Raw genomic sequence first — 17,983 nt, forward strand, 5'->3', positions numbered from 1 at the left:
TGTGTCAGCAGTAGCAGGTCAGGGAGACAAACCCGTCAAGAAAGAGACGGGAATAAGAACCGGAACGGAGTGGTTGCCCACCAAACAGCATATAATTACAACGAAAAGTCGCGTTCGCACCGTCATCGAGTTAGAGCCAGCCTTGTTATTCAAACTTGCAACATCGGTCGCTTACTAACTAATCGTTAGCTGCCAGGCTAAGTTACCCTGCCAGCCGGTTAGCCCTTCCTAGATACTGTAGCAGCTAAACTAGCTTAGCTGTTGGCAGCCCCACTGCCTACGAAGAGCTTCCAAGATGAGGCTGAAAGTAGGATTTATTCTACGGAGTTTGCTTGTCATTGGGACGTTCCTAGGCTTGGTGGTGCTCTGGTCTTCTCTGTCGCCGAAACCCAACGATGAAAACCCTTTTGGAAAACGGGTGAGTTCACAACAGTAGAACAGTTAATTCTAGGTGTCCATTAGAGGGAACCATACGCAACAACTATCACTGCTAGCATAACTCCGACCCACCACGCCAGAATGTACAATAAATTTAGCTAGCTATGCAAAATAAGTTACAAGTCTGCGGCTGACGACTGCTTGAAGAAAGGTAGAAAGGTCGTAGTAGCACATTTGCGTGTCTTGAACAGCAGAAGCGTCACTCAAAATAAAACAAGCTTGAGAAAACGCTTTCAATCAACCGTTTGGCTAGCTTTACTACATTGGTTGTCATGGAGATTGGATCGTAGCTTAGCTACTAACGCTAGCAGCATTGATACTTAGCTATATATGTTAACCAATAGTCGCATTTTTGTGTATAGTTGTACCCTTCCTTATTTAGTACCTCTATTCACATATTACTGTTAACATTAGTAACATTCCAGAATTATGCACCTTCATTCCAGGATACATATCCGCATATATCACCGCAGTGGTAGTACATGCGACGCTGAGGCGGAACTTCGTCGTTATCAGTTGACATGAGTTCCGTCATGTTTTTGCTAAAAGTCATTCTGGTATTCCGACTAGAAAGTGGATACCAGATCTTTGACTTTGGTACTTCTCATTCTGTTACGGCGAGTACGTTACCTGAAACTTGCTACTTGACCATGAAGTTATGACGGCAATTGTTTTGAATGATCAATTCCTAAAAAGGAAATGCCTTTTGTTATAAGATCAAATAGGGTGTCAAATTGTGTTGCCTCTTGTTTTTGCTACGGGAAATGTGTCACAACGAACATCATTTTATTAAAAGCATGAATGGCAGCTTGATGAGGAAATGTTGGTATACAACTTACTGATTTATGTTGAGGGTATTTTCTGAAGAAGTCCTTGAGGTATAGCATATTTACAATTAATGTCTAAATAATCTTGTCCTACCAACATAGGTACATTATAGGTAAATGCTCCTGACATACAATATGTAGCCTAGTGTGGTTAAATAGTTTAACTCGCTCTACTAAAATGCTTTTCTAAGTAAAAGTATACATAAAAAACATAATAAGCCTCGTAGCTTGTGACAACATAACCCGCACTCATGAAAAAAAGTCCATTTACGAAAAATGCTTTGCAAGAATGAAGTAGTTTGGTATCTCTACCCAGTCTATCTACAGTATTGGTAGATACATTTAAGGGTATAAATGTACAAGAGAGCAAAGTGTGCCAACAAGCAGCCCATGACCTGACCGCATAATACTTTCTGAAATGAAAAATATATATGTCTTATGAAATAATTTACCATATATTATTTTTACTTTTTCAGGACAAACTATGTGTGTTGATTTTTCTCATACCCAGCATTAATTTAACTTGTCTTCTGATAACTGATGATTCATCTGGTTATACACCTTGTGTTGTCAGTGGCTATGTGAGAGCTAGTTTCTTCAGCTCTGACAGTAGTTTGAGTTCTGTGGGTATGATAAGAAGTTACATCAGCCCCCAAAAATAAAATACATAAAGAGAGTACAGTATTATTATGTCAACTTTATTTAAGCAGTCCATTCAGGCTAGGTACTGGCTTCCTGTGAATACCTTGATGTGGACTCTTCAGGAGAAAGTGTTATCTATTACAAAATACCTCCTGTAATTGGCCTTGAATAAACACAGCACAGTGATGAGTGTAATAAATGATGAGACTGGTAAATGTTTGATCACTGCATCCCTCTAAATATTAAGCCTTTTGAATGTGCCTTCTGCCTTGTCAGCCTCGTCTTCACCAAGATTTGCAACAGCAGTCTCCCCTCCTGACCATCTTAGTGCACCTTTATGAATAAATTTTAGATTTTATACAGGCCTTTTCAGTATATATGAATCTGTAACAGTATGACACAAAATGGGCAAGCGAAGGGAAAATCACTTGTGTAATTGTGCTCTATAGTTGGAGATATGAACAAGGTGCCATTGAAGTGCAATCGAGCAACGTACCAGTTACATTGGTTGTCTATGGTTGGTGGACTTGTTATGGTCAATTTAAATTCAGTCAATTTAAATTCCGTCAGTAGGTGGCATTTTATTTCCATGTCGCATCAGTGTTAAAAGATGATGCAGGTTATTGTAAAAGCACAATCTGGAACATTGTTGTTACCTATAATTAGTGGAATAGTGCAAATCCAGTGGCAGGAATGCGCAACACATCACCTGTATGAGCGTCCAAAATCTGGGGACGTGTCTTTAAACCGATAATAAACTATTTTTGAGTACTTGGTGTGAGTCAAGTCAATTTATTTATGTAGCTCAATATCACAAATTTGTATAACAGAGCATTACAATGTGACAACACCCTCTGTCCTTAAATCCTTGATTTGGGGAAAAAGAGAGCTGTGCTCGTAGGACACAAACGGCGTTAGAGAGATGCAGTGGTTTTCAGAGAGTTTATACTATTCACATCAGCAGGACAAACATGTACAATTGTACCAGGCAATAGATTTATTAAGACTCAGGAAAAGAATCAGAGTGAGCTGACAGACACACAAGCCTGACATAGTCACTAATTTTGTCAGTTTTCTGGCCAGGTAGTGTGCAGTGTGTGCTGGACTTTGTTAGCTGGAAATGGAGGCCTGTGACGGTTGGGTGAGATTGGGACAGACTCCATACAGTACATGTGTGACCTTTAAAACCAAATAATGAGCACAATTAGCCTTTAACTCTGGAAGTTTGGTTATAATGATAAACCAACAGATAATAATGAAAAATGCACTCACCCCCATGTGTTATTGACTACATGTTAAAAGCTCTAATCATCTCTAATTGGTCTTCTCAACTGATTTAAGTAACCATTTTGCACTGAACCATACATGTTTTGTCCTCCTGCTTACTGTAACTGGACCTAATGTTGGGCCATAGCCTTTTTTAATTATAATGTTTTATTTTTCATTCATTTTTTGCCCAGGAAGTTCAACCCCTACATTATTTTCTGATGTGAGGATGTGCATCTGTGTAATGTATTATAACATCTGTTGTATCCCTCCATACAGGATGACAGTTTGCTGCCCAAAGGAGACCTAGTAAATAAGTTTAAGCCTGTGGTTCCATGGCCTCATGTGGAGGGGGTGGAGGTTGACCTCAATTCCATCAGACTCAAGCATGGTGAGACATACCATTTTTAAAATATCCAATAAGGGATATCTGCTCCAAAATTGTCTAGAAAAAGACAACTTTTATTAACAGCGGCTAAAGCAGGCGAAGGTGTAAAGGTAAGATGTCATATGACAGATCTTGATACATATGTACAAGTTTTTATTTATGTGACTTTTATCTGCAAAATGTGTTTGTAAGGTAGTTAGGCTGCTGCACACAGTTTTTGGGTCATCTTTCAATTTCTGGTTATCGTCCAGGAGGGGCCATCCATCCCCAGGATCCTGATCAGCACCCCAACCAGAAGCAGGTGATCCTGCAACAGTATGTGACATTCAGACCCCACACTCATGCCTACATTAGCCCTGTCCTGAAGACGGGTATCCTGGGAAACTTTGAGCCCAAGGAACCTGAGCCTCCTGGAGTCCCCGGTGGTCCTGGAGAGGGAGCTAAGCCTTTTGTCCTTGGTCCAGAGTACAAAGATGCCATCCAGGCTTCCATCAAAGAGTTTGGCTTCAACATGGTGGCAAGTGACATGATCTCACTGGACAGAACCATCAGTGATATACGCCATGAAGAGTGAGTTAATACTGACTACAAGTTTTCTCACTGCATTGTTTGTTTTAACTGATATCAGACCTAGATTACTATTACAGGGCTGCTTCACCAAATTACAACTTTTTCCTCATATGGCATGTCTGTTTTTGCAGTTTAATCATCCTCCCCAAATCCTACATCAAATAATAAAAGCACAGGCCAAGTTGTCACAATCAAATAAAAGCAAACATAACACTGGGATAAATTGCAGTAAATGAGCACATCAAAGCAAGCTAGCTTTGATATGAAATGGAGTTTAAATAAGTTGTTTGGTAAAGGACAGATTCAAAGTGAGGAAGTGGATTTCAGTCATGGTTTTCCACATGTTAATAAGAAATAGTAATACACACACACATACACACCCACTTCAGCCTGATTGTTTGTCCATTATATCTAACACCATACCAGCTCACACACCTGATGATTAACTTGTCTTTTAAGCAAACACACACACAGAAGAAGCCACTAGGATGTGGCTTATACACACCCCACTGAACAAGCTGCCTTTAACTAGTTTGATAGATGCAGATTACACAAGACGGTTGAGCCAGTCCTTTATATTACCACATCACGGATACAGCATGTTTGGCGTCACTTCACTTCTGATTCCCACCCAGTGCTTTTATAAGCTCTAACGAAAGCTGATTTCCACATTTTTTCCCAGCAATATTCTTTACTATTGCGTCTAAGGTAATATCTAACAATAAACATAGAAAATACTTTCACATACATTCTGAAATGACAGGAAGACATTAAAAAGCCCTCAATTACTCTCCTCCATTACAAGATCACTATTTTTCATTTGTTTGTTGTCACTTTAGATTTGTAGACAATCCTACTCCTCATCCTCTATGGACAATCAGCAGTGGCAATAGCAGTGTATATGTTGTATTTTAGACATTAAAATGCTAAGATTCCACAAGTAAACGAAAGAGGAAACTGTATACTACACCTTATACTACAAGACAAGACAAGCAGTCACAATATTTATTATTGCTGTAGTGGTGGTTTGTCCTCAAACAACTGGTACAAAAGGTTTCCTGAAATAATACATGTAACTGAAAGAGGCAGACTAAGTAGTAAAAAAAAAAAAATAATGTTTTTAAAGTCCTCGAATAGGTGTTGTGAAATCTTAATGAATGACTCATATATTCTCCGTCTGTGAACGGCTTCCCATGTCTGACTATTTCCTGAGCGGCCACAAAGCTTGCATAGGTAGTTGAATTTGCAGACTTCATCCACTTCTTGAATTGATTTTTCCTCAGATCAGCCTTCCGCATCAGTTCCGAAACAGCTTTCCTTCTCTCTTCTCCCTCTGGATATTTTTCAGCAAAGGCTGTGTGTTTATTTTGGAAATGTCTTCCTACAGTTTTTCACCACAAATTAGGCATACTGGTAACCCGCTCTCGTCAGAGGTAAATGCAAATGAATCTGCCCAGGCATCATTAAATGTTCTGTTTTCTTCAGATATTTTTCTTTTCTTAGATTTCTCCATACTTGGCCTACCTGGAGTTGAAAGTCTCTATGTACAGCGTTTTGGCGGGCTGTCGGAGAGTGTGAGTGACGAAAAATAATACTATATATATATATATATATATATATATATATATATATATATATATATATATATATATTTTTATATTCCGAGATCACAATAATCTAACAATTTATACAACTACAATTAAACAAACGAAAGATTTTGCTTCCCAATTAATCTCGTATTTGTCCCTGATCGCTTGACCTGGTCTATAGTTGAAAGTAATTACCTGAGTTTTTTGCACATTTGTTTTATAGCCTGACATATTTCCAAAATCTGTAAGGGTTCTCATAAGTTTGGGGAGGGATGTATTTGGGCTTGATAAGTAAATTAATATGTCTGCAAATAGAGCTATTTTTTGTATCCCTTCCTCCATGTCTATACATATTATATTTTCATTTTGTTTTAGCCAATAACTTAGGGGTTCCAGATAGATAGCAAAGAGAAGAGAGCTAGCTGAGCAACCCTGACGACAACCTCGTTCTAGAGTGATAGATCTTGAAAGACTCCCATTGATCCTGATCCTAGCTGTCGGTTTATTATACAGGGCCTGTATGACTGTAATAAACATCTTGTGAAAACGAAACCACTCCAGTACTCCATATAGGAACTCCCACCTAATGGAATCAAAAGCCTTTTCCGCATCTAAACCCACAACTGCCACTTCTGCATGACTTTGGATTACATGTTGCATTACATGTAGGGTGCGCCTGATATTGCCTTGCGTTTGTCTTTGTTTTATAAATCCCGTCTGGTCTAACTGAATTATCTCTGGTAGAATTTTGTCTAGGCGTCTGGCCAAAATATCTGTAAACAATCTATAGTCCTGGTTGAGGACACTGATGGGTCTGTAATTAGAGCATTCCTGCTTGTCCTTTCCCTCCTTTGGAATTACAGATATAATGGCTTCTCTCCATGACTGGGGGAACTCTCCCTTTGTCAACACCCAGTTAAATGCCTTCTGCAGGAGCGGGATTAATGTTGCCCTGAGTGATTTATAGCACTCTGAGGTATACCCGTCTGCACCTGGGGATTTACCGGCTTTAAGGTTTGAGATTGCCTTATTTATTTCCTCATTCCTGATTTCAGCAATTAGAGCCTCATTCTGTTCTTCCGTTACTCTTGGCAAATTTAAATTCGCCAAGAATTGATCAATCTCGGTTTTATTACTAGCTTTCGGTTGCATATATAAATTTTTATAGTAAGTTTCAAAGCACTTTTGAATTTCCTCTATGTTGTCCACCATTACTCTTGTCTGCAGGTTCCTAATCCTGTGAATGCTGTTTTTTTCCTGCTGTTTTTTCAGTTTATATGCCAGCAGTTTGGCTGACTTACCTCCCACCTCATAATATCTTTGTTTTATAAATAATAGTTTTTTTTGGATCTCCTGTTCATAAATCTCTTTTATTTCTGCCTTTTTTTATGCCTTATTTCTCCTGAAAGCCTGCAGATTTCTCCTGCAGATTTCTCCTGTAAGCCTGCAGCTTCCGTTTGTAGCCCTGCTGTGTCTCCATTGACCCGTGACCAGTCTGCGCTTGGCTCTTCATCCACGTTAGTCGTTTGATCTGCTCCGTCCACTTCTCCTCTGGCTTCACAACCTCCACCTGGAATCACTCACAACACTTGCAGTTTCACTGGAAAGGGCGTCTGGAAGCGTATATTCTTATCTCTTAATGCCCTTTTCGCCTCTGTATATTCTTTGTGTTTTCTCAGGATCTCCGTTGCGTAATTGTGGTCCAGAAACACCTTCTTCCCCTCATGCATGAAGCCCTTTTTCTGCCACGCTATCCTGATAAGTTCCTCTTTACTCCGGAAACTTTGTAACTCTATCATAATGGATTGAGGCGGGGAATCCTTGGGAGGCTGCGAGACTAGAGCCCGGTGGGCTCTCTCAATCTTCAACTCCAGTGATGGGGGTAGATCCAGTTTCTCCTGAAGGAGTTTTTTGACAAAGATGATCATCGATTGAGCATTTCCCTCCGCTCCTTCCTTCACCCCATGGATCCAGACATTCACCCCCCTTGCACGGCCCTCCATGTCCGTCATTCTGATCTCAGCTTTTTTTCTCTGTTTCCAAGATCCGGTTTTCGGCATCGTCTATCATGTTGTTTGTCTTCCTAATGTCATCTTTAATTTCCTTCAGATTTTCACAATTCTCCCGGCGAAACTTGCGTAACTCCTGCAAGATTGTTTCGAGTTTATGCTGCCGCCATGTTGGAGATCGACTGGAAGTCCCCCGCAAGCGTCTTATTTAGTGCGGTTTATTTTACCGTTCAGCAAGCAAACAAAGAACAATACAGTCTGTGGCCTCTCTTGCCCTGGTAAAAAAAAACATAAACCCTTCCTGGTGCCCACTGATCCTGATGCCTACCCACCCGTATATGTAATTTCACCTGACCTGCCCAAGTTGCCCAGTACCTTCAAAACAAAAGCATTAACAAGTACACAAATTAGGCAAAATACTGATACTAATGTTGTAATCAAACTAATTGAGCTACATTCTTCAAACAAAACAGCAAAAAAATAAATAATAGATATTTAATCTTTAAATATTACAAAACAATAAATAGTTCCAATTGTTGTAGATGAGGAGATGTGCGTTTAAGCAAGGGTCCATTTTAATGGCACCTTAAAAAATCATTCATCATATCACTAATAGTGTGTTGAAATGAGTGTGCTAACAGCTGAGTTTCATAAACAACAGTTTGTCACTCCACTCCACTGAATTTTAAATGACACAGTAATTGTCATTTCTTTGAATGGGAGGGTAACTAAATGTAAGCCACTCAGGCATGAACAGGTCTCAACAATATCCTTCTGCCTTTCTTTCACATCTGGAGAGTCATATACCATAAAGAACAAACTGTCTGGAAAACCTCAATTTTCCATGAACTGATATTTTCCCTCAGGTTCATTTAAAACATTACTTTGGTAATGAAATGTCTGTCAACATTTAGGTTCAAAACATGAAACATGCTCTTGTGTTTCACACAAGATCATTCAGAAAGTAATCTTTGTGTCACAACTACAGGTACAAAACACCAACAGTTAAGTTATTAAAAAATGTAATACATCAGGGTGCCTTAAGTCCAAGCGTATATATTGCACTATGTTAACAATGACAGATGTTCTATTTGAAAAAGCTTGCACAGCAGATCTTTCTATCACAAATTCATAACACTCAGAAATTAGGATTTATGACTATCATTTGATCGAGAAATGGGTAACTTACTGGCACTATGGGAGGGTTGATACTGAGATCTGGACTGCAGTACACAGGCAAGGTTTGGTTTGAAGGCAGTGGTTGAGATGCAAAAAAAAAAAAACGTCATATAGGTCGAAGTAACTTAGTCTTGACCTCAAGCGGTTCTTGTTTCAAGTTCATAACAGACAATATCTGCACAGCATTCTCAACCTGCCTTTTATGCCGATAAAGGTTTACAAGAGAAAGCTGCTGCTGTGTCAGCTGTACCACTAGTCACATTACAGCTCATTGAGCTCCAGTTGCAGTTGATGCGTGGCATCATCAGGGTCCGTGGAGGAGGGAGAAGAGAAATCAAAACCTATATGTTCTTTGGACCTATTGTCCAAATTTCCACTTGTCTTTGTCAACTTTCCTCTTTTTCTCTACAGTCACCATTGCAGAAGTTAGCTGGAAGCGGTTGCAGCATGGGTCACACAGCCAGGCTACAAAGTGCTGCTACCACCATGTGGTGAAAAGAGAAATTGCTTTTTGAACCTGTATGATTTACATCCCCTTGTTTGACAGTGCTGGCAGGCCATAAACAATACATGTTAAGACGGAAACTGCGGGCCGTGCTAAATCTGACCACGGGCCGAAATTGGTGTACTTTGGACATGTCTGACTTAATGTGTTAGTGTACATAGTAGTAACAGATAGTATAGTATAGATCTGGAAGGGCCCTGTCACAGACCAGTCAGCCATTCTAGGTGGTTATATCTGGACTAGTAAAATCACACACAGGTCAATCTAAACACAGACATGGCACCCCTTGTTACAAAGGTCTGGATCATTGATGGCCATCATGGATAGACATCCATAAATCCATTTTGAAATCACATTTTTATTTTTTATTTTATAGTTTATTTTTTAAACTTAGATCAAAAACTCAGATCATGTCTGATCATGTCTTTTCTATTCCAGAATCATTCAGTTGAATTCTGAACAGTGTGACCAGAAACTACTAGTAGCAACAACAGTTTTCATGATGGAGAGCAATATAGTGACTGTTTCTTGTAAAACGATCTTACTCTTTAACAAAAAGGTGTTTCTGTAGGGATCCTTTCCATAATGTTGTCAGATACGTAGAATAACAAACTGAGCCTATCAATGGCAAAAACAACCACTTTTAGTGGATACCCTAAAAACGTTGCGCAAATGTGCAGAAGGATTTAATTGCAGCTGTTTGTCAGCTGACACCTGCAGCGTTCTTGCTCAATACTGGACCAAATTTTTACAAATGTTTTTCACTTTTACACCATAACCTGTGAATATAGCATCAGCAATCACAGAGAATATGTGACTGGAATTTCGCTCATTTGTCCAGGACATTAATATTTTCCAGGACGCGACTGACTGGGAGATGCAGTCTAGTGTGCTGTCCTCATGGCAAAATTAACTGGTTCCTTAGCAGTTATTGGCTGTCGGGCTGTTGAAAGCAAAATTAACTGAAACTAACATCCCTCGTCAGAATGTAAACAAATAGTCTGTAGGCTTAAACATGGTGTACATAGGTTTTAGTTAAATTCTCAGAAATTCCTAAATAGTCATCAGATTTCATGTCTGACTGTTTTTGTGACTATTTTTGCAACTTGACAGAAGAAGGATACTAAGGAAAGTTTAGGACAATATTAAAAGTGCATGTGGGAAAAGAGGTTTTCAAGGCCCGTAGGGCACTATATTAAAATGAAAACGCAAGCTTGAACATGAAAATGTAATTCCACAATAGCATTATATTTTTATATTCTATTTATCATCCGTGTATGGATGTGTTATTTGGGTAAAAATTAACACTAGTCAGAGAATTTTCCTTCACTGTAAATCTCCTGTTTAAGAAGGGCCCACAAGTTCTCTAGGGTTGGATCATGTGAGGAAGAGGGCCATGTCATTATTCTTTCATCTTAAAGGCCTTTACTGGCTAGTCACGTAGTTGTGTACTTTGATGCATGCAATTGAGCATTGTCTTGCCTAAAAATCATGGGGTACATCCCATTCCTCTTAATTGCATCCACGCTTCCCTCACTTGCGTCTTTTCCTTGTGTCTTCATCCGTCACACAGGGGATGCATGGAGAGACGCAAGGAGAGAAGAAACGAGGAAATCTGTTATAATAGAATTGAGACGTCCTTGAAGCGACGTCTGTTTCTGATGACGCGGCACAGCTGGATCTGCTGCATTCACAGTTATATTCACACCCCCACCTCCCCCCAACCTCAATACTCCATTTAGACACATTCACTTGTATTTACATTATTAGTCTATATGATCAAATACGTTCCACACATGTTCAGAGGCTGCAGTTAGTGAGATTTATAACATAACTAAACAGGTTGTAGATTAAATACATTTAATCTAAACATGACGGATCCTCATGTTGAGGATAATACAAGAATATGTATTATTGCTCTTTGGAGAACGTAATGTTAAGTTAGGCACGTCTGAATTGCAGCCATTCATTGCAGGATACTTACACTTCAACAGTTTCTCCGCCACCTCCTTCAACTGGACAGCTGTGGGGGCAGAGTCCTCAAACCGTTCAGTTGAAAGACTTCTGGGAAGGATGCACTCATGTATCCTCGCTCATGGATCCTCTGAGATGCCTCCTTACTCCTCGATCCTCGCTCCTCTGAGCCGCAGTATGCCCTTTGGGATGGCCGGCAAGATTGCAGACCAGAAAGGATCAAGGAGTGAGGATATGACAATTAAGAGAAATGAGATGACCCCTGGTCTTCTTGAAAGATGCAGACTTTTTCCTGTGCCACTGCATGAAGAAAGTGTCTTCTAAAAACTGGCAGTAGGTTTGGGAGTCTTCAACCCGAAAGTGTCCAACTAGCTTATCTTTGATAATACCAGCCCATATCAGTACCCCACCTCCACCTTGCTGTCGTCTGAGTCGAAGTGGAGCTCTGTGCCCGTTACTGATCCAGCCACGGGCCTATATATTGGGTTTGTAAAGAGTCACTTTCTCATCAGTCCATAAAGCCTTTGAAAAATCTGTCTTCAGATATTTCTTGGCTCAGTCATAACATTTTAACTTATGTGTCTTGTTCCGTGGTGGTCGGGTGTCAGATTCCTTACCTTACTTCCTTACCTTGGCCATGTCTCTGATCACTAAACACCTAGTACTCCTGGGCACTCCAGTTAGGTTGCATTTCTGGAATATGACAGCACTGGTGAATAATGGGTTCCTGGTAGCTTTCGTTTCTTGTGACCCTGTTGGCTATTTGCAACTAAGCATTTAATGGTTCTTTGATCGAACTCCAATATCTTAGAGTGGTGCAGTCTTCTGAAAGACTTAACAAATTTTGACTTTTCAGAGTCAGTTAAATCTCTTTTTTAGCTAATTTTGCATGAAGAGACGCTGCCTAATAATTATGTACACCTTGATATGTGGAATTATGATGTGTGATGTGTATTTCATTACACAAATACACATCACCTGACATGCTTAGATCCAATAAGCATTCAAGTTTATACAGCTTGGAGTTGGAAAATATGCCTAAAAATGATGATATGGTCAAAATACTCACTTGCCTAGTACTTGTGCACAGAGTGTATGTCATCATGCTCTACAGTGGTTAAAATGAAAATGCAATTTTCTATCAACTTGAAAATGAAAAGGGCATTAGACATGCCATTTTCAGGCTTAACCTGCTGTAAAGTGGACAATATGGAAATGCAATGAGGAAACAGCATCCCCTGTCTGTTGCATTCACATTTACATCACACTCTAAAGTGGACAAAATGAAAATGAAAATGTAACTGAGTTCTCTCATCAAGGCTGATCTTCAGTTGGATCGTCATTTCCCTGTGTGTTCCTCTCAGTGAAGTCCGCTCACTTTGTTCCCACCAGTTTGGTGCCAAAGCCTGTGCTATCAACAATGGTGTATTTTTGTTGATGCCTGCAAGATTTACCATGAATAAATGTCAGCGATGCACTTTCAGCTGCACCCACCAGCCAATGGGAGAATGGTTTCAGTGGTACATATCAAGTTACGTTCACATTTACGAAGGTGAGTCATTAGATTCAAGATTTCTTTATTGTCATTGAGCATGACATGTCAATGAAATTTGCCTATAACTTAGCCTAGCTTGATGTCTGTAAACTTGTCTGCATAGAATTTGGCTAGTTAGAAAGACAGATGGTGGTATGTGCAGTTTTAATGACCCAACTTATTTTTTCCTCAGTATCAAAGAAAGACAAGCCCCATAGTCTCAGAGTAGGATGAAGATAGCAGCTTTATGATTTTTTTTTTTTTTTTACTGTGCTTGTTACCATTTGGCTGGGGATTTGGCAAATTTCAGGCTGCTAGCTCTAATAGTAAAACCTAATCCTTTAAATGACTGAAAGAGCACAAGGTAGCTAGTCCTCAGAAACTGACTTGTTTCTTTTTTTTAATGCACACAGTTCACTGTTGTGTGTCCTGTTTCTGTTCTGTTGTGTGTGTTCTTCTTCCTAATTAGTATGAACATGAATTAATTGATGTCAGTCTGTCTAAGAAGCTGTAAATACGATTTCACTACTACAATAACAACAGATCTAGGGCCTTCTTATATACTCCTTAGAATAGCACAATGTTAACAAACCAAAATTTGACCCTGATTTTTGAAACAAGCAAACTGAACAGAAAAGTTCAAATATTACTTTCTTTTCCGACAGGTACAAGGACTCCACACCTGTTGAGCCAGTTTATCATAGCTGTACATGTGTGGCTGCATCAGTGTTCTTCTACCACTCTGTTGCTCTCCTGTTCCAATGAGCACATTAGTCTCTGCTTTAAATCCCAGTGATGAAGTACTCAGCTGTACAGAGGGTGAGCAACAGTGGTACAAACCAAGAACTTTGGCAAGTCTGAGAATAATTTAATTGAAATTCAAATGCTACAGCTACACGCACATCATGTTACATACACTCTTCATCTCATCATTTCTATGTCTTGCTTACTTTCACAGGATGTAAGGCCTGGATCACTGCACTCAGAGCCAGGGACACAGCTGGTCTGAGTACAGCCAGGGCCAACCTGTCCCATGGCATCAGGAAAGCCGAACATCGGTGCTCAAAAAATATTGCCTGCCATTTTGGAGTCAGCAGAGACACTCTGAGCCTGTGGCGGGGTATACGGGCCGTTACATACTATAAACCCTCACCACATACCTGTGGCAACGACATCTCTCTTGAAAAATCTGAACAACTTCTTTGCACACTTTGATTTACAAAACAACACACCTGCACAAAAGGTGCCTGTCCCCAACCCGCTTGAAGAGGTCACTCTCTAAAATCAATGCCTGCAAGGCTGCTTGTCCAGGCAACATACCTGGTTGTGTATCCATCATGAAGGGCTTTGCAAGGCTAGTCATGCAGCAAATAAGATCCTTCCTGCCCCCCTTCCTGGTATTGTCCTTACCAGCTGCATCATTGTGTGGTATGGAAACTGCACTGGCACATGGTGGTATGCTGGTTAAGAGTGCCTTGAATTTTGAATAAATCATCAACAGTGTAATCAGCAAAGCACCCCCACACCTCCTCCACCATGCTTCACGGTGGGAACCACACATGTTGAAATAATCCGCTCACCTTTTCTGCGTCTCACAAAGACATGGCGGGTGGAACCAAAAATCTCAAACTTGGACTCATCAGACCAAAGTACAGATTTCCACTGGTCTGATGTCCATTCCTCATGTTTCTTGGACCAAACAAGTCTCTTTTTCTTGTTGTTATTCCTTAGTAGTGGTTTCTTTGCAGCTATTCGACCATGAAGGCCTGATTCACACAGTCTCCTCTGAACAGTTGATGTTGAGATGTGCCTGCTACTTAAAGTCTGTCAAGCATTTATGTGGGGCTGTAATCTGAGGTGCTGTTAATTTACAGTTTCTGAGGCTGGTAACTGATGAATGTATCCTCTGCAACAGAGATAACTCTTGGTCTTCCTTTCCTGGGGTGGTTCACATGGGAGCCAGTTTCATCATAGCGTTTAATGGTTTTTGTGGCTGCACTTGAGGATACATTCAAAGTTTTTGAAATCTTCTGGATGGACTGACCTTCATGTCTTAGAGTAATAATTGATTGTCGTTTCTCTTTACTTAGTTGAGTGGTTCTTGCCATAATATGGATTATAACAGTAGTCAGATAGGGCTTTTAACTGTGTACCAACCCTACTTCTGCACAACGCAACTGGTGGTCTCAAACACATTAAGAAGGCAAAAATTTTACAAATTAACTCCTGACAACGCATACCTGTTATTGAAAAGGTGACTGCCTCGTGAAGGTGATTGAGAGAATGCCAAAAGTGAGCAAAGCTGTTATCTAAGCAAAAGGTGGCTACTTCGAAGAATCTAAAATATAAAGCATATTCTGGTTTGTTTAACCCTTTTTTGTTGACTACGTAATTCCATGTGTGTTCCTCCATACTTCTGATGTCTTCAGTATGAATCTACAATGTAGAAAGCAATAAAAATAAAAAAAACATTAAGTGAGAAGGTGTGTCCCAACTTTTGACTGGTAGTGTGTGTATATCGGTCTATCGATGAAATCTAGGACCAATGTACTTTAAACTTTACTTTAAACTTTGCCTGCCTCAATTATAAACACAATCTCTAGTTTTAATGTGGAGTGGTCGTAGAATACAATTGAATGCAGAAAATGAAGCAGAGCATTTCATACAAGTTGGTTGTGAACCACTTGGCATGTTCCTGTGCAGCTCCATTTCTCCCCTGGGAGATGTATCCAACAAGTTTTTTTTTTTTTTTTTTTTTGCTTATAAACGTAACCATTGCAAAGAAGACGAGGAAATAGCAATTAACCATGATAAGAAAATAACTCTGATGAGAGACACAACAGGCTCAGTGCTATTCAGTACTTGACTAACAATCTGACCTTTTCAGTGTAAAAATTGTGGCATGCCCTGTTTTAAAGCTTTTACAGACAGTGTTAATGTTTTGCAACAGGAATGTTTGTGTAATCATGAAACTATGATTTAATTAGTTTAGATTTGGACATCCAATGAAGCATATGCAGTCAGCTGTTGCAACAATGGCCTCATGGGGTTCAAATTATCTTTGCACAGTGACATGATGTCATATTAGACGGATATTAGCAATATTTCTAATGGAAACCGACAACATTTCTGAATAAATGTAACTAACCTGCTGTTGGCGTTCGGTCCTACCTTTCCAGGTGTAAGTACTGGCATTATGATGACAGACTGCTGACCTCCAGTGTGGTGATAGTCTTCCATAACGAAGGCTGGTCTACACTGATGAGAACCATCCACAGTGTCATCAAGAGGACTCCCAGAAAATATCTTGCTGAGATAGTCATGATAGATGATTTCAGCAACAAAGGTGGGCTTCCCTTCCTCACATACAGTATAGTGGTGGGAAAAATTGTAAAAATAAGAAATCAGATTTTTGAGGGCTCCCACAGCACCTGTGTTTGGCTAAATAGCTAATTACTTACCTCTGTCAACATGCTGAAGTCACATTTTGTAGCAAGATTATTAACTGAGTATGATTTCGATTTCCTCAAACCACTCTGCTTGATGCAAAAGCAACATATGTTCCATTCTTTGCTCCAAGAGGAAAGGTCAGAGTATTCATATGCTAACTCAGCTTATGAGAAATGAAATGTCAAATGGATTCACGCTTAATTGCTAAGTATGTTGTTATCATTTCTATTCTCTGTGCGTATGTGTTTGCAGCCCATTTGAAAGAACGTTTGGAGGAGTACATCAAGCAATGGAACGGCCTTGTAAAACTCTTCAGAAATGAGAAGAGAGAAGGACTGATCCAGGCGAGGAGTATAGGAGCAAAGAAGGCCACTAAAGGACAGGTATCATATGATCTTACTGCCAGTGCGCCTACCATAGCTACTGTTACTAGTGTGTTAGTGTTCATCAGTAGCTTTACATACTTAATATCAAATACACTTTCTTTTGTGGGCTCCAGGTGTGAAACATTTTAATCAGTAGTTAATATTGTTGGTTAGGCTGCCACCATCACATACTTATTTAGCAGACAGGAAAACAGACATCAGTGTTTGTGTGTGTTTGTTTTCTAGGTGCTGATCTACCTGGATGCTCATTGTGAGGTTGGAATCAACTGGTATGCTCCTCTGATTTCTCCTATTTCAAAAGACAGGTAACAAATACACACACACACACACACACACACACAGAGACAGACAGACCTGTTCAGACTCACGCGTGATAATAGCTGTCATTGACTTTTTAGTTTATGAAAGGTGGTCATTGTCCAACAGAGATTGTCTAAAGACGGGCGTATTAGTCAATTACAGCCCATGTATCATCATCCTAACTTTTCTTTTCATATTTGGTACTGTTTGTACTGTTAGATGGATTATGGTACAAATACAGGTAAAGTTATTTATTAGCAGATTAAATGCAGTGGCATGAAAGAGTTTGGCCACCCTTGGCCAAAACTTCTGTTCCTGTGAGTAGAAGATGGACTGATCTCCAAAAGGCATAATGTTAAAGATAGGGATGTAACGATACCAAAAACTCAAGGTACGATGATACCTTGAGATAAAGTCCATGATTCGATTTTTATTGTGATAGCAGCCAGCTATGACCTAAGCATGTGAAAAAAAAATGGCATGAATTGTCTTTGGTAATGAATGATTGAACCATGTACATTTTCAAAACAAAAACAATGCTTAGTTAGTTAGTAGCAGTCCTTTTATAAAATAATTAAAAGAGCTGTTCCATCTGGAGACCACTTCCATGATTAGTTTCATGAACTGGCAGATTTAACAATCTCTGTTTGGGGGTCAGCAGAGTTGTGGCAGTGGAAAAAGTGTTGCTACATGTGTCACTCGACCAAGCAGACGACTGGCATGGCCTACAGCCACGGCAAGGTTTTAAGTGTGTGCAATACACTAAATGTGTGGGGGCAGTCCGGCCTCTCTCACCGCTCCTTCAATGTTTCATGCGTTTTCTGTAACAACAGTGGTACCGCAATGGTTGTTATTACTCTTCGTGTGGAGCTTCCACTTTAAAACAGCAGATTTCAAAATCTCCGCTATGTTGAGTCCAGTGTGTG

At 39.8% G+C, this 17,983-nt stretch overlaps 1 protein-coding gene and 1 long non-coding RNA gene across 4 annotated transcripts in view; both read left to right on the forward strand.

Moving 5' to 3' along the window:
- The first annotated feature begins 4 nt into the window (after nucleotides 1-4).
- Nucleotides 5-17,983, forward strand: part of galnt7 (UDP-N-acetyl-alpha-D-galactosamine: polypeptide N-acetylgalactosaminyltransferase 7) — a 35,268-nt gene continuing 17,289 nt past the window's right edge. For all 3 annotated transcript variants that reach the window (XM_041966808.1, XM_041966807.1, XM_041966809.1), the window contains exons 1-6: nucleotides 5-418; nucleotides 3,453-3,564; nucleotides 3,813-4,131; nucleotides 16,101-16,267; nucleotides 16,624-16,754; nucleotides 16,983-17,062. In XM_041966808.1, coding sequence (XP_041822742.1) covers nucleotides 296-418; nucleotides 3,453-3,564; nucleotides 3,813-4,131; nucleotides 16,101-16,267; nucleotides 16,624-16,754; nucleotides 16,983-17,062 — 932 coding nt within the window. In that variant the 5' untranslated portion in view covers nucleotides 5-295. The remainder of the gene's footprint in view (nucleotides 419-3,452; nucleotides 3,565-3,812; nucleotides 4,132-16,100; nucleotides 16,268-16,623; nucleotides 16,755-16,982; nucleotides 17,063-17,983) is intronic.
- Nucleotides 12,541-15,325, forward strand: LOC121627780. Its single transcript, XR_006008089.1, has 3 exons — nucleotides 12,541-12,939; nucleotides 13,587-13,740; nucleotides 13,880-15,325. It is a non-coding gene; the product is annotated as an uncharacterized LOC121627780 (long non-coding RNA).

The sequence above is a fragment of the Chelmon rostratus genome, chromosome 3, assembly GCF_017976325.1.
Source record: "Chelmon rostratus isolate fCheRos1 chromosome 3, fCheRos1.pri, whole genome shotgun sequence".
NCBI lineage: Eukaryota > Metazoa > Chordata > Actinopteri > Chaetodontiformes > Chaetodontidae > Chelmon > Chelmon rostratus.